At 41.7% G+C, this 24,842-nt stretch overlaps 1 protein-coding gene across 5 annotated transcripts in view; it reads right to left on the bottom strand.

The window, feature by feature from the left end:
- DCLK1 (doublecortin like kinase 1) overlaps window positions 1-24,842 on the bottom strand; it is a 335,395-nt gene that overhangs the window by 157,238 nt on the left and 153,315 nt on the right. For all 5 annotated transcript variants that reach the window (XM_061171238.1, XM_061171239.1, XM_061171240.1 and 2 more), the window contains exon 4: window positions 1,045-1,144. In XM_061171238.1, the coding sequence (XP_061027221.1) occupies window positions 1,045-1,144 (100 nt within the window). The remainder of the gene's footprint in view (window positions 1-1,044; window positions 1,145-24,842) is intronic.

The following is a 24,842-nucleotide window of genomic DNA, read 5'->3' as shown; positions in this document are numbered from 1 at the left end:
AAGAGACACCAAACCACTCTTCCAGTTAAGCCCTTTCAACCAAAATGACTTAAATCTCTTCACGGGATATATCTATATAAACTTTTATTGGGCATTTGAAGTTTTCATGATAAAGGGACAATCTCTCTTATTCTTATCCCCCCCTATATACCCTAAGTCATGTTAAAATGACGAAATAATTATAGTGTGTTTAAATGCATGTAACTACGTGATACGTAGATACTCTACGTGAATGTACATCAGCTGTATTGGAGCTCCAGTATTTCCAACTAGCAACAGTTTGAATTGTCAATAAATATGTACTATGTCCCTAATTAAATCAGAAGTAATATGATCAAGGAAAGGTCTCTCTGCTCAGGGCAATAATCTTCCCTGTGATGTTGTTAAGATTCTGAGATGATTTATGGTATCAAAGAACATCTTCCCTGAAGTTACAACCTTTCTCATTCATTTCCTAAGATGCACCTTTCCCTCTTTATCAACTGTTCCCCCTCTGTCAAATGAAAAAAAAAAAATCACATTCCATTTTAAATGGAAGGAAGCTTCCCTCCTCTCTTTTGATCCTTCACAGATTTTAATGACATACAAATTCTGAAGTATTTAAAGGAAAAGGACACGAAACCATCTTTCTCAGTTAGGACCTAAAGGATAAAGGAGGCCATGCGAAAGCTGAGTCTACACATATACTCAATAATTTTATGTTACACATCTTTCAACTATGCATTTTGACAAAAATATAGAATTAAAAATGTAGAAATCTGCACCATGATTTTTCTATAGAACATCAATTTAGTTATGAAATGGGTATAAATTAGCCACTGGTAATTTACCCTTTAAATGATTTAACCTTTCCAATTATCATTTCATCTGTTTTCTATATTAAAAAAAAAATCAAAGAAATTCAAGATATGGAAAAGCCATGTTGGTTGAGGATCTGAAACTGATTTGGTAGCTTTCGAGTTGACATAATCTTGGCCTGGCGCAGCTCATTTTGGAAAGCTGCCTCAAATTTCCCCCGGTTTTGAACTTTTTTTTTTTCCTTACCACTTTCATCTAGCAAGAAATCATCCTGGTAACGGAACTTCTCCGGTCCACATGCAATAAAAATGTCATCGTCACCAAAAAAGTCCTGAAGGCACATCACCTACAAGAGAAAAGCATGGCACTCAGCAAGGGGTCAGCAGAACAGCAATTACAACAATGCATCCCTGCAAGTGGACATCTGCATAAAGCCACTTCCCATCTAATGGAATCAACAGGGCAGCTTCTCCAGAGGAATTTCAAAAGAAGGTTTCAAGCATCTGTTACTAGTAAGAAACTTGTTCCGTTTCAGTGGTGCAGGAAGACGGGATAAGGAAAACAGAACCGGTAACTGTCACATTTATTACTTGATATATCAATAGGATATGAGGTAAGAACCCTTTATTTTCATAACAGAGAGGATGCAGCAACATGTGGAAAAGGAGCGCTCCTTCACTCTTCCGAATGTAACAGTCCTTCATAGCAATAAAAGTCAGCATCTGATTTTAGCACAAATACATTTTCTAGTAACTGATGTCGTAGTTGCCATACACACGATGATCATTGGGGTAACAACTGGAGAAGAATATATATATATCCTAACAAGAATATAACAATCTCCTTGAGACCCATTCTACCTCTAGCTAAAACAAAAATGGCACCCTTCATACAAGGAATAATAGAAAAAGTCAGTTATTTCTGAGATTTAGATATGGAGGAACTGTATGCCCTGCACTCAAGCTAAGCTAAACTTTAACACTCCTGTGGGCTCCCCAGCTTGTAGTCACACAAAGGGAAAGTTTTTAAACAACTTTTTGATATTTATTCAATTTCTTCTCCAATACGAACTTTGAGAGCTAAAGGCCGCTTTCCGAGTAAATGTGGTCCAGATGAATAATTTCAAGCTTATTGCTCTCTGTCTGTGGATACGTGGACGTGCGGTGTAATTTTTTTTGTTCACAGTATGTATAATGCCAGCAGAAAGCACCGGAAACACTGCTGATTTCTATCTATTTTCAATTTTCTTCGACTGCTTGGAGCAGATCGTAAAGCGGTCAATTGAAGGCACCATTCAGAGCTGCATGAAATAGACTTTCTTATTTATCTATTGCACTTTCCCTTGGATATTTAAGGACCAGAGACAAGCTTCCCTGTGTCTGATGTGTGAGATATTTCTGGTCTGTGTTTCCTACGAGCCCCTCCCTTATCTGTTGGTAGCTTCATCCACAGAGCACCTGTGGGGTTCTGCTCCTTGTCAGTTCCTGTAGCACGACCCTGACAAGTCAAAGATGCTGTAGGACTTCCAGAAATAAGTTGGGAGAACACTTTAGAGTCTCAAATGCAATGCTGTGGAGGCTTTAGATAGTTTTTCTCAAATAATCTCTCATTTCCAAATAATTGCTTGGCTGAGGTTTTAAGAATGATATTTCTCTAACAGTTTGATGGTAAGCATTAAGTATGAGTGAGGGACATTCATGGTTGTCAGTGCTTATTCTGTCTGCAAAAGCTTTGAAAACACAGGTGACTTAAGAGGGACCTTGAAATCATCGAGGAAGACGGACCTAAAGTCTTAAGACTCGTGTCAGAAGCTCTGTCTACTTGGGTTAAAAACAGGCTCTTTGAATTCAGAACCCACTGTCCATTTCACTCCTCTCTTTCTGTCAGATTCCAACCACGACCCTCTTCATTTTTACCTTTATGACACAGCACTCCTCACCCCAGCTTTCTTTATCGGCGTGGGTATCATCCCAACCAACCCTACACAGGCCGTTCTCATTTTACATGCAGAAGTCCAAATTGTGCCAACTGTATGTCCATTAGCATACAGCACACATGCATACAAAAATGAGCAAGAATGGGAAACTATGCCTTTTTCAGGCAAAATGTGAATTAACCCTAAAAAAGCAGTATTTCCTAAAGTGAGAATGATTAATAGCATTTGTGCCCAAAATGGTCCTATGGCCAAAGAGATTTGGGAAATATTTAACCAGTATAAACAGGTTTCTTTACTTCTGGTCTTCTCAAAACCCTTAGTGTGCTAATGTACACTGCAACTCCAAAGAGGAGATGATAGAAGAATATAGTGTTTCCCAGACTTGTTTGATTCTGGAACTCTTCTCACCCGCATTGGTGTGGACTCGTGTTTGACAGGGTCCCTTTGGTACTGTGCTGACAGCCATAAGTGAAAAGAACACACAAAGGAAATAAGAGTTACTTACCCTACTCCTGAGCAGCCATATTTCTCTAGCTGATAAATATTTATTGGCTAAATTTTTAAATCATTCAAACATTTATGCTGGGCCTACTCTGTGTCAGGCTTTGCACCAAACTTTATGATGACAAAGCTCTGATGGATGAAAAGTACTGTTTTCCAAAAGAAACTGTCCTTTCTTTCCTCACAGTCCCATCATTTGCATTTTAGAGCATCAGATGGCCAACGAGAAGACATTCATCTACTGGTGCCTATTTTATGCCACTGCTAAGCAGACAAATAACTATCAAAACTATAGCGTGTTAGAAGCAGGTTGCCAGCCAACTCCCACCCATCATAATCCCATGACCAGCCTCCCAGACTCAGGCTCAGAGAACGGAACAGACAATGATGCAGCTTGGACAGTTTAGGTATAATTCTGTTGGCAAGTGGGAACCGAAAAAGGATGAACTTTTGATGTTGTTTCCAACTCCAGGATTCCAAGAACGTAAAAGGAACGCAGTTATGGTTAAGGAAAAGTAACTGTCATCGCTCAGCACAAAAAAAGGGAAAAGTCCTTTCAATGCCAAGCAATATGTATTCATTTACGTCTCAATTTTCAGTGACTAAAATCAAGAATTTGTTCAACTGTCAGAAACTGTGATGTTTTCTGTGCTTTCTGCTCTGGCACCATTTAGCCATTTCCCTGCTCACAACCTCCCACCAGAGAAGGTGGGTACGGTCAGTAGATCAAATTCAAATTTATAAAACTGCTCCCTGTTAGAAGCCTTGGTAAAACAGTTGATAGCAGAGGCTTAAACACAAGGTTACAATAAATATGGATTCAGGATAATCTATGCCCTTCAATTATCCGTGGTCTCACTCTTTATCACTGATATAGAGGTAGCTGTAAATGTATTCCATCTAACAATAAAGAATAACAGAGGAAGATTTATAACCCTTTTCTCTAGGCCAATATACTTTGAGAACTTTCCTTTAGGCATTACCGTACATTCTGATATCAAAAGATCAGAAAAGATAGAGAAATGTAAAACCAATGTTGTGCATAATGATCTGATTTTATATATTTACACATTGTTATTCCTTTTTAAGTTTGAGGTTCTCAAAAGTCAGCGTGGTAACCAGCTTTGAGAAATAAGTTCCATTTATGGATTAAAAAAAAAATGTTCCTTGCTACAACAAGACAGTGAGAGTTGACCTATTCTTTCATGAACTCTCTGGTTGGTAGGTATCAGATGTTGGAATCATCCATCAAGATTAGATCCAGGGAAGATGCAAAGGCAGAGATAAGAAGTTTGAGAAAAGAAAGGCCAACCTGTTCCTGTTTAACCATCATTCTCTTGCCCCCGGAAGAGCTCGTATTGTCAGCATACACCCACCTCCATTGTCTCCATGGCCACAGATGCTGCCTCTGTACCGTCTCCCAAACACAGGCCTTTCCTGCCCCTCCTCTTCACCCCCATCACCACATCAGTCCAGAGCTTAGCCTCTCACCTGTGGACCTTAGCATTTCCCTCTCATGGTTTTTCTCACTCCCATCTCCTTTCTCTCCCACCGGTCCTATTTAATTCTCTTAATCTTCTTCTCCTCAGAAAACTTTCACCATCTCCCTCCATGGCTCAGAAAAGCATCAATGGCTTATCATCAAATTAAAGTTCATCTTTGAGCTTGGCATTCCAGACTCCTCAAAATCTGGTTCCAACCTATCTTTCAAGTCTGCGGTAGGTTTACCCATGACACGGTGCTTGATACTTAATAAGCATTGGATGGGTGGGTGGGTGGATGGATGGATGGATGGATGGATGGATGCAGAGATAAATCTAAGTGCTATGCTCCAACCTGAAACATGTTCCAATTTATCTGCTTTACTTATTCTCCTTGGAAAAGGGCTTTTTCTTTCCTATGCGTGTGTGGCTTTGGTATGATTTTTTTTTCCCCATTAGGTATCCCCTCCTACTAACTCTTTGCCTATTCAAATCCCTCCTATGAGTCAAGGCTCAGTTGAAGATCCAAGCCTTACCTTCTCTACCCACTCCAATCCAAAGTGACTCGCCCCTGCTCTGAACACCTAGTCTTCACTCAATAAATATTCATTGGGCACCTATTATTTGCCAGCCACCATGCTAGGCCTTGAGAATATGACTGCCCTCATCCTTCCCCTATTCATTTCCAGCACATATGTGCACAGACTGACACTCCTAACACACTGTGGTGAATTAGTAATTCAGCAGAGAGTAACCTGCAATACCTTCCAGTGGTTTGTCATGGGTCTGGAGGCAGGCGGCTGGGGTGCAGATTGTGCTCTGCCATTACCACTGACTTGAGCAAGTCAGGAAACCCTGCTTCTAAAGATCCTAAACTTAGGGCAGAGGCAGTGCCTGCCTGAGTGCGATTCTGTGTCACAATGGGAACATCTGCTCTGGCACCATTTCCCAAGAGTACAGCCCTGTCGTCAAAGCCCGGGTTCTGCATTAACCCAGCTCTGCCCCGTAGATGCTAATCTCTTTGTGCCTCCGTTTATCATACTGGTGGTTTTAAGAATTCGACTGTGAATCTGAAGAGAATAAATCCTCAATAAATTTTAGCTATTTTTATTAGCACAAATATAGTTTTCCTTCCAAATAAGTATAAATCAAATGTATACCTAATATAAACAAATAAAACATTTTTTAAAAAAACTTAGTATGTAACTCCTGGGCACAACAAACAGCCTTCTTTGCTAAGTAGATTTGGGTCAAATGTAGCATATGCGTGCCCCTTCTCACTTTGAGAATAGGGGTTCTACTGGTGTAATTATTTTGGTGCAAAGCACACTTTGAATTAGTATCAGGGAATTGGTGCAAAGCTGGTAGAAGTTGCTAACAAGAAGTTGGGTTCATGCCTCTGATTTCCATCAAGTTTCCACTGAAATGATGCTGTGACAGTCATCTGCAAATATGTTTACCTGCTTCCACACATATATATAGTTCTATGAACCATTATCTTAATCAGGGTCTCTCGGGGTCTGTCACCAACTTTTAGTTTTGTGGGAACCGGAGATTTGTATTCCTCTGCGAAAAGTGTCCTCTGTTGAAATGTCCCTACACTAGAAAAGAAATTATATATGTATTGCATACAATTCATAAAAGGGGTAATCAGTTTATAGCACACAAGGCTTAATATTCCATCAATTAATTTTCAGTTCTTACCTAACACTTTGGTTACTATGTGAAAATCTAATCCCAAATATAAACATTCCATTTATTGCATCCGACTTTATCCCTGGTGGTGGTTAGCATGATACCATAACCACCGTATCTGAAAAAACATGGATGATTATAATTGCCAGATGTGCTGGAAAAAGCCTTTGAATGAGGGTCAGGATACATAAGTTCTGAGTACAGATTTGCCATAGTCATTGTATACACTTGGACCAGTTACTTAAATTCTCTTGCTTATCAGTTTCTGTAATGGTTCTGTTTTACCACAGTAATTGTGTGATGAAGATATAAAGAAAAGATGAAAATTCTCTTTTGGGTGTGATACAGCAACAAGAATATTTCTATACATATTACTATACTTAATCTTCAATATACATTATTACATTTAAGCCTCTCTGCTATGAAGGAGACAGACTATTTAACAATAGTTAGATGCTACTATTTTCCTTATTTTAAGATTTTAAAAAACTTAGCCAGATTTAACAGAAGATCAATAGGAATTTGACACCAGGTCAGTCAGAATTCAAATGCAGGCTCCTAACTACCAAGTTTCAGGAAAACAAGTCTATTCAAATTCATAGAAACATGTACCCTTCCATTTTATATTATAAATTTCACTTGATAAAACCATTTAGTTATCCCGTATGTTGTACATTAATAGCTTATAATAAAGTGTCTAATAAAAATTATTAAAGCAAGTTTGAATTATTTCTTTGACTCAAGGAAAACATTATTCAGTTTTCTGACATTCTTTATGTGAAATCTGAATTCATATCTTTCCCATTAACTTGTCTTTATGCACTCTCATCCCAGGGGACCAAGCTGCTTACATGGAGGGGAAAAAAAAAAATCACAGCAGACAAATATGGACTTCCTCTGCTCTGAGCTTCCGGTTTGAGTTGCTCTGCAAGGGCAGAGATTCAAACAAAGGCAATAAAAGCATCTGCTATTTAAACATTTCCAAAGCAGGACTGTGGAATCCATTCCCCCTCACTGGAATGAGATCTCCATGGTGACGCTGACATCAGGGAACAGGGTGAGGTTCTCAGCAGCGCCTGTATGATGAGATTTTCTTTACAAGAGTGACCTCTACCAACGAAATTAGGGATATCTCTGCAGCCATGGCCTCATATGTTTGAAGCCACACCAGCCACTGTGTCTTTATCAGGTGTCTCCTGGTATGTTAGAGACGCTAAAATATTTCACTGTCACCTATTTAATGTATTTTAAGTGAAATTAGAAACCACCACAAAAAATAAAAGCCAAGAAATTCAGTCCATTTATTGGAATCATTGAGTATGCCTATCCTTTCTGTTTCAATTTTATTTTTTTAAAAAAGGATATAATACTAATTATAATAATTTCTCATTCTTCTTGATACCAGTTAAAGAGGGTAGCTTTAAAGGTTCTGTTGTCTACATTTTGATGAGATAATCTTTATCAAAAAGGAATACTTAGACCTTTGAAAATAAGTCCAGTCACCTGTGTATCTACCAGAATCAACAATCCCCTTTCTACACAACTCATAATATGACCATTATAATTACCTCTCAGTTAAAACTTGGCACACATAGGCCCCCTCCTCCTGTCAAAACTTAATTTTGAGAAGATTTCTCTTCCAATTTCATACCATACTTGGCTTCATTTCTTAACTCTTAGCATGGAGCGTTGTTATGACACATGATATTATAAGTCAACCACTGTGAATTTTCCTGTTCTATAATCATGTAATTCCATACATTTCTGGTTCTAAAATATGTCTACAATTAGTTTATAGCCAAATATTAGGAATATGTTATGTTATTGTCACAAAAATACATTCTCCATGGTTCCTTTATCACTTTTTCATTTCTTTGATGACAAACTTATGCAAACGGTAGTTTATTTTACAATTGCTCTTCTAGCTAGAAATTCTAGTGGGAAGCTGCTGCATAGCACAGGGAGATCAGCTCGATGCTTTGTGACGACCTAGAGAGGTGGGATAGGGAAGGTGGGAGGGAGGAGCAAGAGGGAGGGGATATGGGGATATATGTATATGTATAGTTGATTCACTTTGTTGTACAGCAGAAACTAATACAACATTGTAAAGCAAGTATGCTCCAGTAAAGATGAAAAAAAAAGAAATTTCTAATAAAGAAAAATATTTTCAAGAAACTAGTTCTTCCCCAGAAAAAGATATAACCAGTAAGAAAAGCAATACATTATTCTAATAATAGTAAAATAATAGTAACAGAGAGAAGAAAATAAAGATCCTAAAACTGCTTTTTACAAGTTTGAAGCTCCAGGATCTTTTTTTGCAAAAGTAGGTAATATTGTTGAAATTCAGAATTAGCTAGGAGCTAACACTGGAATAACATGCTGATGCTTAAAAGAAATGGAAAAAAGAAACGTTCTCTTTTGAAATGCAAGCAATTTAATTTGCTGGGTCAACCAGAAAAAAAAAAAAATCCCAACAATTATGGAATGGAAAGTACACCTACTCCTTGAGCATGTTCTCAGCCGCTGGCTCACATGGACATCAGCTAGGCAAGACCGCCATGGAGCATCCTCTCTGATGGAGCAATGCGCTCTTCATACAGGGTCACCATCCTTCATGGGACAGCAACCTATTCTAAATGATTGACCTTTCATTACTTATCCTATTTTTTAAATACTAACATCTCTTTTTCTTCTTTTTTTTTTTTTTACGAGTAAAGTGACCCTCTAGTACCAAATACTGGCAGGGGGCATTGGCTCTGCCACCTAATAGGTATGTGACCTTGGGCAGCTATTAAACGTCCTCAGCCTCAGTTTCTGCATCTGTAAAATGGGGCTTATTGTGCAGAGTTCCTTGAGGATTCAATGAGTGAAGGTAGTTAAAGCCCTCAGTAACTATTGGCCCACAGGGAAGGCACAGGGGGATGGGCAGCTGCTACTATTAGTGCTGGCACTGGTCAGGCATGGCAGGTCTCTGGGCCAGGCATCATGCTGAGGAATCTGGGGCTATCATTTGAGAACGGAATACTAAAACCTTTGAACATCTGGGAAAGAGGAGTGTGGAGAACAGAGCTGACCTCAGAGGCCTCCAATTCTGCCCTCTTGACAAGTTAATGTAACCTCAATCCCACTGCTGTGTTTGCTTTCTCCTGAGACTTCCCTCCTGTTGGCTACCACATCCTTAAAACAGCTTACTCTAAGGGCTTCCCTGGTGGCTCAGTGGTTAAGAATTCGCCTGCCAATGCAGAGGACACGGGCTGGAGCCCTAGTCTGGTAAGATCCCACATGCCGTGGAGCAACTAAGCCCGTGCGCCACAACTACTGAGCCCTCGAGCCACAACTACTGAGCCTGTGCTCTAGAGCCCTCGAGCCACAACTACTGAGCCCGCATGCCACAACTACCGAAGCCTGCACTCCTAGAGCCCATGCTCCGCTACAAGAGAAGCCACCGCAATGAGAAGCTCGTGCACCACAATGAAGAGTAGCCCCAGGTCGCCACAACTAGAGAAAGCCTGCGCAGCAACGAAGACCCAACACAGCAATCAATCAATCAATCAATCAATCAATCAATCAATCAATCAATCAATAAATAAATAAATAAAATCTATTAAAAAGAAATAGCTTACTCTACCTGCCACTCTTCACTTAAGGAGTTAAACCATAGTCCCAGAATGTGGAAACTGTCACACAGTCGTCTCTTTAAAGAGGGCACAAATAATCTCTGATCTGAGCTCAGAAGCAAATGCATACCACTTACCTCAAGATGGATGCTACGGTCTGAAAGTGTCCCCCCAAATCTATACACTGAAATCCTAGCCCCCAATGTGACGGTACTGGAAAGTAGGGCCTCTGGGAGGTGATTAGGTCATGGGATTAGGGTCCTTATAAAAGAAGCCTGAGGGGGTTCCTTTGCCCCTTCTGCCAGGTGAGTTTACAGCAAAAAGATGGCCATCTAGGAAGCAGGCTCTTACCAGACACTCAGTCTTGGATTTCTCAGCCTCTAGGACTGTGAGAAATAAATTTCTGTTGTTTATGACCCACCCAGACTACAGTACATTTTTTTGTTCTTATTTTTATTTATTTATTTATTTATTTTATTTATTTGGCTGCCTTGGGTCTTCGTTGCTGTGCGTGGGCTTTCTCTAGTTGCGGCGAGCGGGGGCTACTCTTGGTTGAGGTGGCTTCTCTTGTTGTGGAGCACGGGCTCTAGGCGTGCGGGCTTGAGTAGTTGTGGCTCGCAGACTCTAGAGTGCACGGGCTTAGTTGCTCCATGGCATGTGGGATCTTCCCGGACCAGAGCTCGAACCCGTGTCCCCTGCATTGGCAAGCGGGTTCTTAACCACTGCGCCACCAGGGAAGTCCTACAGTATTGTGTTACAGCAGCCCTAACGGACTAAGGCAATGGACGTTCAAGCTGAGGGCTGCCACACCCAAGAACTGGGTTATTTGACAAGCCTGATTCAAGTCATTCTTTTCAGGGCTAGAAAAAGAGTTAAACTTACATGCTGTTGCTGAGAGGATCTTCTAAAAGATCCATGTAAATAGGTAGTGGAGATTGTGACTCACTTTCTAATTAGGCAGAAACATCATACTATGATCACTGGAAAAAGAAGACTTAAAACTATTATGAGACACATGAAGCCAACGAATACAGAGCTTTTCAGAGCAGATGAGGAAAAACAATCCCCAAGGGGAAAATGTGGCACGGAGAGTTAATACTGAGCTGTCTGCTTAACATTTGAACAGAAGTGCTGGGCATAATGGTAGCTTCAAACAAGTCCGAGAAATACTTCAAGCTCTCATTGCCAATGCTGAGAGGTGCTCTGGCTGCCCTCGGTGAAAGTCACAACACAGGTCCAGCCTGGGCTTGGCAGAGAACACAGATGAGGGAGGCGGACCAGGCAAACATCAGCGGTGACTGTAGCAAAAAGGATAATAAATGCCACGTCTAAAGCCAGCAGCACCAAGTGCTGTGTCACCCTGCAGTAATTTATGACTTCATATTTAAATAAGAATTGTTGTCAAATTTAATATCCCCCAACTTAAAAAAAATGTATCTGCAACACCACGTAAAGAAATCCATACGAAAGGTTCTTCTGGGCTGCATTCAGTCCACGCAACTTTTGATCTAGAAACATCCATATAATGCTCCTCGAAAATAATTACACCTTCCAAAAAGATTTACGAAAGTGTGTTCTTTCATGCGTGTTTATTCTACTTGCTTGTGTTTGTGGCGGAGCAGGGTCACCGTTTGTCAATGTCAAGAGGAAGGACAAAAAAGTGATGCTCTGAGATGCTTCCACTAAATGTTCGTAAGCCTGGGAAACACCCTGAACAGGATAGGTGTGGGGCAAATTAAACTTAGGACAAAGGAAAGAAGTCACTGAAAAGCTGGCTTAAGGTGCTCTGCAGCAGGGTTCCTGGCGTGCAGGTGAATTAGGAAGCGTGGATCACAAAGGCTGGGCTTCAAACCCAGAGGGCCAAACACAGCCCACAAAACCTGCGTAAGGCAGCACTCTCAGATATGGTTTCTCTGACCAGGAGTTAAAGATGTACTTAAAGCATTTAGCTGTTTTGCAATTTTATTGACTCTTATCTCTACATGCACGTGACCAGTGAATCAGTGCATGACTTATTTCCCCCTTGATGTTTCAGGAGCCCAAGACCAGTGCAAAGGCCTATGATGTGCCAGGCCCCAAGAGAGACTTAACTAACATTACGTTGATTCCTCACAAGTATCCTTTGGTAAAACCTGATTTTTTACAAGAAAATCACAATCCAAAGAATTGGTATCTATTTGAGGGATAAAAATATAAAGACAAACACTCTGCTTTTTATGTTCTTGTGCACTGGCTTGTCACTTGAGGTTACAGGCAAAAAATGATATTCCCAAACCCATGGAAGCATGCTTCTTCCAGGAAAATTTGTAAATTGCTTGACATTAAAGTATGGAGTTGGTTGTTTTCAATCTTTCTATTTCTAATCTACTTGTCTGACTTTACAGCTTGACATTAAAAGGAATTTTTTTTTTTTATAAAGCAGAAGCTAACACACCATTGTAAAGCAATTATACTCCAATAAAGATGTTAAAAAAAAAAGGATTTTTTTATACGATTCAAATTAGTCTTCTCAAGTAAATGATGTTTTTCAAATGATGACATTCCCAAAAATCTGAGATCTCCAAAAGGACTGTTACCACCATCACCACTGCCCCATGACCATCAACACCATGGCCACCATCACCACTGGTACCACCATCATCACCATCACCACCTCCACAATGGGAGCGCTCCTAAAACACTGGAATTTTTAAATGAGCTGAGGATACAGCCTTTTGTCTCCTGTGTGTTATATGTAACACATTGGTCAGTGTTCTGGCTGGTGGATGCTTAACCACTTCTAGTTGAGCATAATGATTCCAGTAGTATTCAGTCCAAATGCAACCGAAAATTACATTCTAAAATTATTATATGAAAAAATTACTTTTATTGTACCCCAACTCAAACGTTTGCAGCTAAGACAAACATTTATATAGCATCAAAAATATTATTGGAGAAAAAAATACTTATTCTTCCAAAAATATATTTGAGAATAGGTTTTTTAAAATTGCTAATGAAAACATTCTCTAGAATTGTTTGGAGCTGTTTGAATGATAATACTGTTTTGCATAATGGTATTGAGATCTAAGCAAAACTGACAAAAGGCTGAAAGACATGGCAATAGTAAGATAAAAAATTTTATAAAGTCCAAAATGAAGGCTTGGTTTCAAAACATTGTTTTTATAAACAAATGCTGATATGGGTATACAACTATGAACACATACTTGCAGATGTTCCTTATTCAATGGCCTTTAAAAAAATTATATATGGTGACCAAAACACTCTAGGCCAATATTTCTTCTTTGTCTTCATCCTATAGTATGTACATTAGAGTTTCTATAATCCTTTTTATCTACATACAGAGTTCGGTAAATAACATGGGGCTGGTTGCCACTTCCCCACAAGGTGTGAGCTGTAGGTGTAAAGCATCACGACTTCAAATGCTTACAGAGGCCTGGAGGGTAACACAAACAGTGAAGTGGGCCAAGCATCATAAAACCCAGCGCAAATGGGGTGGAAATTGGCAGTTAACACAGGCAGACAACAGGAAATTGGTGGGGCTGTAATAAACCGAAACCCTCCCCTCACCTAAAAGGGCCACCTCCTCAAGACCTGTCCTGCAGGAAGGTTAGCCCAGTGTTGCTAGATTCATTGATTTCCTAAGAGAAAGTGAAATCAGGTTTTTACTTGAAAGTCCCCGATTCTTAAAAGTTGGCAATTCATTTTTTTTTTTCATAAAAAAACATTGTGCATTCCAAATAAAACACACCGGTATCCTGAATTCGACCCATGGGCAGGCAGTTTCCAATCTCTGGGGGAGAATTCCATACTAAGGGGTCATTAGCCATGGTTCATGTGCATAAGGCCGGTCCCCGTGGCTGTACCTAAGGTCCAAGGGAGGCTCCCAGGCCTCCTGATACACTCCAACTCTAGCAATCTCCAAAGGCAGGGTAGCCTGTAGTCAAGACCCACCACTTCTGGAAACTGGAGCCCATGAACAATCAATACAGTTGATGCTGTATGTCTGTGTGTGTGTTTGTGTGAGCGTCCTCGTGTGCTTACTCTGGTGTGCTGGGAAAAGGGTGGATTTCTCAACTGAGATGATTTTTTGAGTCCTTCCTCTCTTCCCCATCCCTGATCATGACTCTCTTTTCTCCCTTCCTGGGAGAAAAGAGGGGAGAAACAGATGATACGGAGAATCTATAACAGGAAATTTCAGACCAAATATTACCAGCTCAGTAGAGATGGAACAAAATTAAACCCCTTCCATAAAGACCAGAAGCATATTCTGCCTCTCTTTCCCGCCCCTTAAGTCATCCCCTGGTTATAAGGGCTAATCATGGTTTGAAGAGCTGCCAGTTTCACCTTCCAAGGGAAAGGTCTCTCTTAAAAATAAAAATCAATCATATTTTTTTTTTGGTCACATATGCTCTGCCCAAATGTGAAAATCACCAGGGCCATTAAAAACTATTATAAATGTTAGCTCTAGTTGGAAGGAAACAGAGTAAATAAAACTCAGCCATCTGGGGAAATAGATTTGGGGCCTAAGACATCAAAGTGAGAGGATAAAAATCAAAGCTTTTCATAAATCATTTCTAATGGTTGATTTTTATTTATTAGGTATTTCACTAGTGAGAAGTAAGTTGACATGATTCTTCTTTCTTTCAGAAACTAGTCTTATGGTATTGATGGCCTTCCGTCGTGATTAGCTCTGAATGTCCCTAATGGCACATAAAGGGTCAGTGCATTTATCTAGGGAACATCTAGCAAGGACTGGGAGATACTCTCAATGTTTGGATGAGGACACGTTTATGTTTCCACATGTTTATGGTCTAATTTTCATTTCACGAAACACCAATACAGGACAGCATATAACAGTAGCTTTGGATGGCTGTCATAGCTTTGAAAAGCTTTGAAGAGCAGCTCTGGAGTCTGAGGACATCTGGTTTAAAACTCAATTCCATTCATTACTACCTGGGTGACTTGGGCCGATTACTCAACATTTAGAAATCTCCTTTTCTTCATAGAGAGAATGAACATACTATTGCATCCACCTCCCAAGATGGTAGAAAGAATCTGATAAGATAATGTATGGACATGGGTCAGGCACAGAACAAGTGTTTAGCAAAAGGCAAATAATTGTATGCAGCCCTGGTAAAGCATAAACTTCCAAGATTACTCTCAGAAAAGCCAACGATCATGGCATAGAAGGCAAAATAAATCAGCAGTTTCCAGTTTGTCTTTCCCTTGTACTGTTTTCATACTGAAAATTATTCCATCTAATGGCTGTCAGGCTTTAGGCAACTGTAAGGCATTAGAACTGCAATCAACACTAACCAAAGTACATGAAAATAACATTTACTTTCCGTCTGTATATTATCCAGTTTTCTTCCACATGTGAAGAATACAGTGCAGTAACTATATAAGCTATCTCCTTACAGCCCCTGAAAATCACATTCTTTTGAAATACCTGACAAGTAGACGAGTAAGCCTTCCCCCCATGCTGAAACATTTGTCCATGCCAATCATAACTTCCTTGATGTTTAAAGAAATGAAACGGAAGCATGAACTGCCACAAGGAGCAGCCATTTAAAGCTTTAAAACCATAGAAAAGGCGTAACCATTCACCGTAAATCTCAACACTGAGGTTCTCTCCTTGTCTGTCATTTGGACAACCTCAAGTTTCAGTATTCAGTCTCTGCCTCTAACATTCAGTCTCATCAGATATAAATAAGGTTAGAACTACCAGACACAACAGCCATGCTTATAAAATGTATTTAAATAAAACCATTATGATAATTCAATTTCTAAGTAATTGAGCCACAAACTTCTTTTTGCCTTACTTGTAGTGTTATACTGCCCTTCAGTGTTCAAACACATGAACGGTTAACCAAATTTTTTAAACTCAAGAAATGTCTTTGTATAAACCTTTACAGTGAACAAAATAGTTATTTTTTGCAGTCTCTCAGTAAAGGGTGTGACTATGGCTTCAACTTTGCTCCCACAAAATTCATACACTGAAATACTAATTCCCAGAGTATGACCTTGTTTGGAAACAGGGTGACTACAGATGCAATTAGTTAAGATGAGGTCATGTTAGAGTAGAATGGGCCCCTAATCCAGTACGATGGTTGGCCTTATAAGAAGGGGAAATGTGGACACAGACACACACACAGGAAGAACGGCATGTGAAGATGAAGGCAAAGGTCAGGGTGATGCTTCTATAAGATAAGGAAGGCCAAAAATTGCCAGCAAACCACCAGAAGCTTAGGAGAGAGGCAAGGGACAGATTCTCCTTCACAGAGCGCAGAAAGAACCAACCCTGCTGACACCTTCAACTGAGACTTCTGGCCTCCAGAACTGTGAAGCAACTCACTTCTGCTGTTTACACTCCCCAGTCATGATACTTTGTTACTGCAGCTCTGGCAAACCAGTACAGGTGTGTATCTTTCATGCATACAAAAATAGAGAATAACATACAAATATTCCACAAAACACAGTAATCTCACTTTAAAAGTAAAAGGAGGAAGGCTTGAAACATACCAGATTACTGTTAAACTTAAACCTGGACGGTTTTTTTTTTTTCATAGCATCAGCTGTTAGTGGCTTCATTTTTCCATTAACTTTGAGTTCTAGAGGGTTTTATTTTTTATAAATTTATTTATTTATTTTTGGCTGCGTTGGGTCTTTATTGCTTTCTCTAGTTCTGGCGAGCGGGGGCTACTCTTTGTTACTGTGCGCAGGCTTCTCATTGCGGTGGCTTCTCTTGTTGTGGAGCACGGGCTCTAGGTGCGAGGGCTTCAGTAGTTGTGGCACGCGGGCTCAGTAGTTGTGGTGCACGGGCTATAGGGCATGTGGGCTTCAGTAGTTGTGGCTTGTGGGCTCTAGAGCGCAGGCTCAGTGGTTGGGGCGCACGGGCTTAGTTGCTCCACGGCATGTGGCATCTTCTTGGACCAGGGCTCGAACCCGTGTCCCCTGCATTGTCAGGCAGATTCTTAACCACTGCGCCACCAGGGAAGTCCCTCTAGAGGGTTTTAGACAGAAACTCCGAAGTCTAGGACATTCTATTAAAACATTATAGATGTTGTGCTAACCTGAAAAAGGGCAACACATGATTTTTACTCATTTCTCATTTATGCCAGTTATCACCTATGCCACAATGACCAATTCTTGATTGTTTGACAGTTGTTTGTACAGCCATAAATAAATAAATAAATAAATAAAATAAAAAGATGAGTAACCTCTATTAAAAAAAACACACACACACACATTTTGTAAGAGGAAATGAATGTGTAAACTGTACGAATGCATGACTTAAGAATTCGCAGACAGTGCCAGGGTTTTAAAGCCCTCCATCATCCTCTCTTATTTGGCAGGCTCACTTTGCTCCCTAAATCTCTGCCTTCTTGAAGCCATTAAATGTAACCAGCCAAATTACACTGAGGCAGGTGGCCAGAAATACTTACTTTCATCTCTCACATTCAAATCTTCATGAGTAACTTGATAGAACATACTTTTAAATTTGCTTGCATCTGAGTTTTTCTACACATATGAAAACCTCCGCATCGAAATAAACATTCCCGGGGACTTCCCTGGTGGTCCAGTGGTTAAGACTCTGCCTTTCCAATGCAGGGGGCACGGGTTCGATCCCTGGCTGGGGAACTAAGATCCCACATGCTGCATGGTGTGGCCAAAAAATAAATAAATAAAAAAGAATAAATTAAAAAAAAAAACAGCTGGATATTAAAAACATTGAAAAAATAATAATAAACATTCCTGGAAGCTCTGACTTCCACTAGGTTCATAAACTGAGACTCATGGGTCAAATCTGGCCCTGCTGCCTGTTTTTGCACAGTCCGTGAGCTAAGAATGGCTTTCATATTTGAAAATGATTGAAGAAAATTCAGGAGAATAACATTTTGTGTCAGGTGAAACTGATATGAAATTCAAATTTCAGTGTCCACGAATAAAGTTTCATTGGAACACAGCCATGCTCACACGTTTCGGGGATTGTCTATGGTGTCTTTAGCACTACAATGGCAGAGACAGTAGGGCCCACAATGCCTAAAATATTCTCTCTCTCTGACCCTTTTCAGAAAAAGCTTGCCGATCTCTGATTTAAGTCCTAACTTAAGTTGCTTTGACATGAAATCAGTAAGTTCCTTTACGTCACACAGTAGAAGACGCAGTTCCTAGGTCACCAGTGCAGTTTGTTAACCCTTCAAAACCTAGAGCCTTCTGAACACAGGACAGGTACTTCACAAATGTGTTGTTAATGATGCTAATAATTTTTCAAAATAAATACACACAACTGTCTCTCCACAAGCATTATAGGAATATTCCTGTGCATGCCAATAGCTCACTACTCTGTTCAGACCAATGGTCCAGACTAGGCGAGCACTGACCAACTGTATCCGTATGACCAGTCCATCCAAAGGCCCAGCGCCACCCATTCTATGCTCTGACTCCAACTCTACTGAATTCACACCAGCGTCAGGAGCTTCTGTACTGTGTACACAGAGCCCTCATTCCATGTGATACTGATATGCTCTTTTTTAGCCAAATTTTACTCATTTGGTTGTAAGTGATGTTTCCACATTTAAAATATTTACTTTTTAAAGGGATCTCACTTCGCCTTCCAAAGCAGGGGGTGAAGGTTCGATCCCTGGTCGGGGAGATAAGATCCCACATGCCTCATGGCCAAAAAACCCAAACATAAAAAAAAAACCAGAAGCACTATTGTAACTAATTCAATAAAGACTTTAAAAATGGTCCACATCCAAAAAAGATCTTGGGGCTTCCCTGGTGGTGCAGTGGTTGAGAGTCTGCCTGCCAATGCAGGGGACACGGGTTCGAGCCCTGGTCTGGGAAGATCCCACATGCCGCGGAGCAACTGGGCACGTGCGCCACAACTACTGAGCCTGCGCGTCTGGAGCCTGTGCTCCGCAACAAGAGAGGCCGCGATAGTGAGAGAGGCCCACGCACCGCGATGAAGAGTGGCCCCCGCTTGCCGCAACTAGAGAAAGCCCTCGCACAGAAACGAAGACCCAACACAGCCAAAAATAAATAAATAAATAAAAATAAAAATCTTAAAAAATAAAATAAAATAAAATAAAGGGATCTCAGTTTACCCACTGCTGTGCAAAGCACAGCAAGAGAAAAATTCTGCTCAGTAAAACCTAGAAACGTCCTACCATGAAGGAAAGTTCATTTGAAAGCAACTAAGGGCTAGTTAAGAAACCAACTGCTCTCTCTCTTTTTCCAAGGCTGACTAGAAGCCACTGAGAATCAACCCACACTTAGTCCTCTGTTTCCACGGCCCATTCCACTGGCAGGGGGTCAGGAAGAGCACTTGCTTTTACTTTTTTCCTTTCCTTCTTTCCTTTTCTTTCCCTCCCTCCCTTCCTTCCTTCCTTCCTTTCTCTTTCTTTTTAAAACTGGGGTCTTCTGCACTGTGACGGATGTGGACATGAAGGCCACCTGCCATATCAGTAAACGTGGGGTGTCGGGGCCCTCAAGCCATCAGCCACTGCGGCCACCCTGACTGTGCACCTGGAAGGGATCCAGGATGGAGAAAAACAGGATCCTGGCCCTAGGTAGCTAAGGTGCATATCAAAGGAATGATTTCAGTGAGCCCAGACTCTTGCATCTTCCCATACATAAAAAAGTGCTAAATTCATTAACCTGAGTTGTCTGGTTTTTCTTTAATTGACAGTAATCTTTCAGTGTTTGATGCCTCCGACTGCCTAGTTTTTGTTGCAAAAACTCTCATACATCCTGGTTCCTCCCTGACCTCTTCAGAGCAGTGCCTCGGAGCTCTCCAAGCGGCTGTCCTCCGGGCTTACGTCCTCAGAAAGTCCACAGAATAAAACGTAATTCTCAACTTTCAGGTTGTGCATTTTTTTTCAGTCGACGCTGACCTTAGACATATTCTTCAGGGCCATATAAAAATATGAATGACCAAAAGATTAAAAAAAAACAAGGACAATAAATCAATGAGATCTGAACCTCTCATTCCAAAGAGAGGGGGCCATAGGGCAAATTAATAGAGGTTTGAAATGATATCATAGAAGTTAAGGAAAACTTTGCTTTTGTCAATACATATGTGAGAAACAGAGAGCTCAAAGTAAGGGGACAATTTAAAAATGAATATAAGAACTTTCTGGAAATACAATTCATTACAAAACTGAAATTGGTTCATACTCACTAGGGTGGCTATTATTAAAAGAAACAACAACAGAAAATAACAAGTGTTGGTAAAGACGTAGGGAGCGTGGACGCCTTCTGCATCACTGGTGGAATATAAAACAGTGCAGTCATTGTGGGAAACAGTTTGGTGGTTCCTCAAAAAATTAAACATAGAATTACCATATGATCCAGCAATTCCACTTCTGGGAATATACTCAAAAGAAGTGAGAGTGAGGATTTGAAGAGGTATTTGTACACCCATGTTCACAGCAGCATTATTCACAATAGCCAAAAGGTAGACTCGACCCAAGCGTCAGTCAAAGAATGGATGAACGAACGTGGTCAAGACATACAATGGAACATTATTCGGCCTTAAGGAAGGAAATTCTGACATGTGCTACAGCATGGATGAACCATGAAGACATTATGCTAAGTGAAAGAAGCCAGTTACAAAAGAACAAATATTGCATGATTTAACTTTTATGAGGTACCTAGAAGAGTCAAATTTTTAGACATGGAAAGTAGAATGGTGTTGCCAGGGGATCGGGGAGGGGGAAAAAGAAAGCTATTGTTTAATGGGTACAGAGTTTCAGCTGGAAAAGACAAAAAAGTTCTGAAGTTGGATGCACAAGAATGTGAAAGTATTTAATGCCACTGAACGGTAAACTTAAAAATGGTTAAGATAGTAAATTTTATGTTATTTATATTTTACAATTAAAAAAAAAAACTAAAATTGGCCTCCAAGAAAGCACTGGTACACCCACCTGTCAGATGAAATAGTGGTTGAGTCCAGCGGCAATATATACGTAAGGAAAAAGTTTCATTGATTCATTTACGCATTGAGAAAAGCAAAAAAAAAAAAATTGGAAAATTACGTTTGTTAAGATGGTGTATGTACTAGAGTGACCCACTTGCCCTGGTTTGCCCTGGAGAGCAGCAGGTTACAGGTCTAAGCACTGAAAGTCCCCTACCCCAGGAAACCCTCAAGTCCCAGGCAAACCTAGATGGTCAGTCACCAGCAAGTGAATTTTAAAATAAACATAATTAATAAAATGCTTATAACACGTGTTGGGCTTTCCTCCCCTGAAGGTCTTGAGAATAGGAAGGAAAGGAAGCACTGCCAGGTGAGCATCTAGTGGGATCAAGGGCAGTGTGACGTTGCCTTTAACTCCCGCAACCTCTAATGCAGGTGTCAGCATCTGCTCATTAGAGAAAGAGACGCTGAGCGTGTCTGCTGAGTCACACACCGATAAAGGGCAGAGCTGGGACCCAGGACGAGGCTGGGAAGAGATGAAGAAGGGGGAGGGGTGGGGAGAGAGAGGAAAGACTGGGCAGGAGCGGAGGGGAGGGTAGGGGGGAGAAGGGGGAAGAGAGACCCCGGGGGAGGGGTGGGTGCAGAGAGAAAACATGGAGTGTGATTTTTGTGACTACTTCCCACACCAGTCCCGGGATGCCTACACCCCACCACAGCCAGGTTCTGAGGGACTTCTCTGTGGCTTCATCAGCTCCCTGTGGCTTGAGCTGGTGTGTGCAGGTTCCTGCTCGGGGCACCCCGGGATACTGGACAAGTTGGTGGGTCCCAGGCATGCCGTGATGACCTTCAGCAGAGGTGCAGCCCTGCTCACCTCGAATTTTCGTGCAGGCATCAGGGTCACCTCAAAGCCCCTTAGACTCCAGGTCTGTGAATACATCACAAGCACCGATGCTGTTCTTGGGCCAGGAAGTAGTCCTGGATGACCGGAGGGCAGAGGCCCACAGAATCTCCCACGTTTCCTGGAACTGGGAGGGGGGCTGGTTACAGAGCTTTTTGACCTTTGCACCTGATACAGTATGTCCTTTGTAGGCTTCTGCCAACCCCCGGATGCCCCTTCCTCACCTCCAGGGCCTGTCCGCCCAGCACCCCTCCCACTGATGGCCTGGCCATGTGATGTCCCCAGGGCTCCCCTCGGGCACGGCTCAGTCAGGAAGGGAGGGAGGAAAGGTGACTGGGAGCATCCATCCTCAACTGTGATGTCTGCCCCCCAGGCCCCGCAGGTGTTAGCACTTCGGGGAGAGGAAGGTTACTAAGCTAAGCACATATTTCACCGTGAAAGCTTCCCAGGCAACAAGGTGACGTGGGGAGCTCTGGCTGTCCTCCAGTGCACTCCAGACCAGCTCCCCAGGGCCATGAAACCGGACCGCTTCTTCCTGCTACAGGTTCTCTAAAACGCATATCACGTTTTCTGGACCCCTGGACAATGTCCACTCCCTGTACCCTGTGCTACCAAGTCACTTGCTGGGTAGGGCCCGGGAACGGGCGGGTCGACCAGGTGTGTGTGTGTTGGGGGCGTGTCTTAGGCATAAAGGACACCAACCACTGCTCTGAGGTCGGGACCTTTTTTTACACGCAGGTCACAGAAGAGACTCCAGAAGGGAAAGCCACTGGCCCTGGGGTGGGCTCGGGGTCTTCTTCTCAGCATGATGTATAAAGTGCAGGCCAGCCGGAAGCTGCTAGAATATTGGACGTAGGTTTTGGACCCACTTGGAGACAACTTCTTCATGCCTCCACACGCTCCCTCTCTCTGCACTCACTACTCACTATTTCCGTTCTCTCTCTCTCACACACACCCCCCCATATATAATTGTTTTGTGTTTTTTGTTTGTTTGTTTGTTTTTGGCCACACTGCATGGCTTGCGGGATCTTAGTTCCCTGGACCAGGGATCGAACCCGTGCACCCGACGGTGGAAGCACGGAGTCCTAACCACTGGACCGCCAGGGAATTCCCAAATTGTTTTGTTTCATTTTTAGCCATGCTGTATTCCAGTCCTGTCATCAGAGACACATAAAACATAAAATTTAGTGTACACAATCTTGAATCTGTAATCTATACTTTTATTTCAAAATCATTAACATATATGAATAATAGTCTGAGTAGTTTTCTCAATTATGATCTCTAATAAACAGAAGTAGAAGTCTATGTACCTACATAGCGTGTGTCTTGGAAACCACACACCCTCTGGCCCAGGCCTGGGGCTAAGTGGCAACTTGGTTTACACCTCTCCACGTTCTCATGAGAAACAGTTATCTTACATGAAAAAATAAGTATGAAAAATAAAGCAAACAGATGCTTACACGGATTTGAATAATATAACTGGAACAAATACTAAACCACATGAAATGTGGATGATAACAGAACATGTAAGATCTGGGCAATAAAACTCCAAGGTAAAAACTCAATAACGGGCTTCCCTGGTGGCGCAGTGGTTGAGAATCTGCCTGCCGATGCAGGGAACACGGGTTCGAGCCCTGGTCTGGGAAGATCCCACATGCCACGGAGCAACTGGGCCCGTGAGCCACAATTACTGAGCCTGTGCGTCTGGAGCCTGTGCTCCGCAGCAAGAGAGGCCGCGACAGTGAGAGGCCCGCGCACCGCGATGAAGAGTGACCCCCGCTTGCCACAACTAGAGAAAGCCCTCGCACAGAAACAAAGACCCAACACAGCCATAAATAAATAAAATTAATTAATTAAAATGTTAAAAGAAAAATAATAAAAAAAAAAAAAAAAAGCTTTTAAAAAAAAAAAAAAAACTCAATAATGTAAAATCTTGACCTCAAAAGCAATTCCAGAACAAGAGTCAAAGCTGAGCAGTGGGGGCTTCCCTGGTGGCGCAGTGGTTGAGAATCTGCCTGCCAATGCAGGGGACACGGGTTCGACCCCTGGTCTGGGAGGATCCCACATGCCGCGGAGCAACTGGGCCCGTGAGCCACAACTACTGAGCCTGCGCGTCTGGAGCCTGTGCTCCGCAACAAGAGAGGCCGCGACAGTGAGAGGCCCGCGCACCGCAATGAAGAGTGGCCCCCACTTGCCGCGACTGAGGAAGGCCCTCGCACAGAAACGAAGATCCAACACAGCCATAAATAAGTAAGTAAATAAATAAATAAATAAATAAATAAACAAACCCAAAGTTAAAAAAAAAAAAAAGCTGAGCAGTGAGTCCAAAAACAAAAAAATGTTGTTAAGGTTTTGTGTGTTTTTCGAAAAATATAGTTGTGGGGAATGAAACATTTTCATTTAAATCTCAAAATTGAAAGCATCCTTTCTTTTCAGCCATCAGGCAAGACATTTGATGAACACCTCTCACAGTTCCCATAGTGGTGCCCCTGCTGGTCTGGAAGGGGTCAGTTTCAAGGGCAAGAAGTGGAGACAAAGCTCGATGGAACAGAAGCCCAGGAGTCCAGTGTGGGACCTGGGGCCCCGAGCCCGCTGCAAGAGTTCCTTCATCCACCACCTCCTGCAGCAGCATCTCCCTTTGCTTCCCTTTCCTGAACCAGATGAGGATGCTCCTGATGGCAATGACTAGTTTCTACAGTATTCCTGCCGTGCTCAGGGATATTTTACTTCTCCTGTTTCTATAAGGAGTATAGTTTTGGAACCGATAGTCAGGACACATAATCTGAGTGTCTGAAGTTATGAGTCCATTGGTGTGTGTAGTGGGTTGAATGGTGGCCCCCAAAAAGATATGTCCAAAACCTAACCCCAGGTACTGTGAATGTGACACTATTTTTAAAAAGTTAAGGGTCTTAAGATCATCCTGGATTAACTGGGATTATCCACCCTAAATCCAGTGACAGGGTCCTTACAGGAGACAGAAGAGGAAAAGAGAGGA

The sequence above is a fragment of the Eubalaena glacialis genome, chromosome 16, assembly GCF_028564815.1.
Source record: "Eubalaena glacialis isolate mEubGla1 chromosome 16, mEubGla1.1.hap2.+ XY, whole genome shotgun sequence".
Lineage (NCBI taxonomy): Eukaryota > Metazoa > Chordata > Mammalia > Artiodactyla > Balaenidae > Eubalaena > Eubalaena glacialis.
This window is presented reverse-complemented; position numbering and strand designations above follow the sequence as displayed.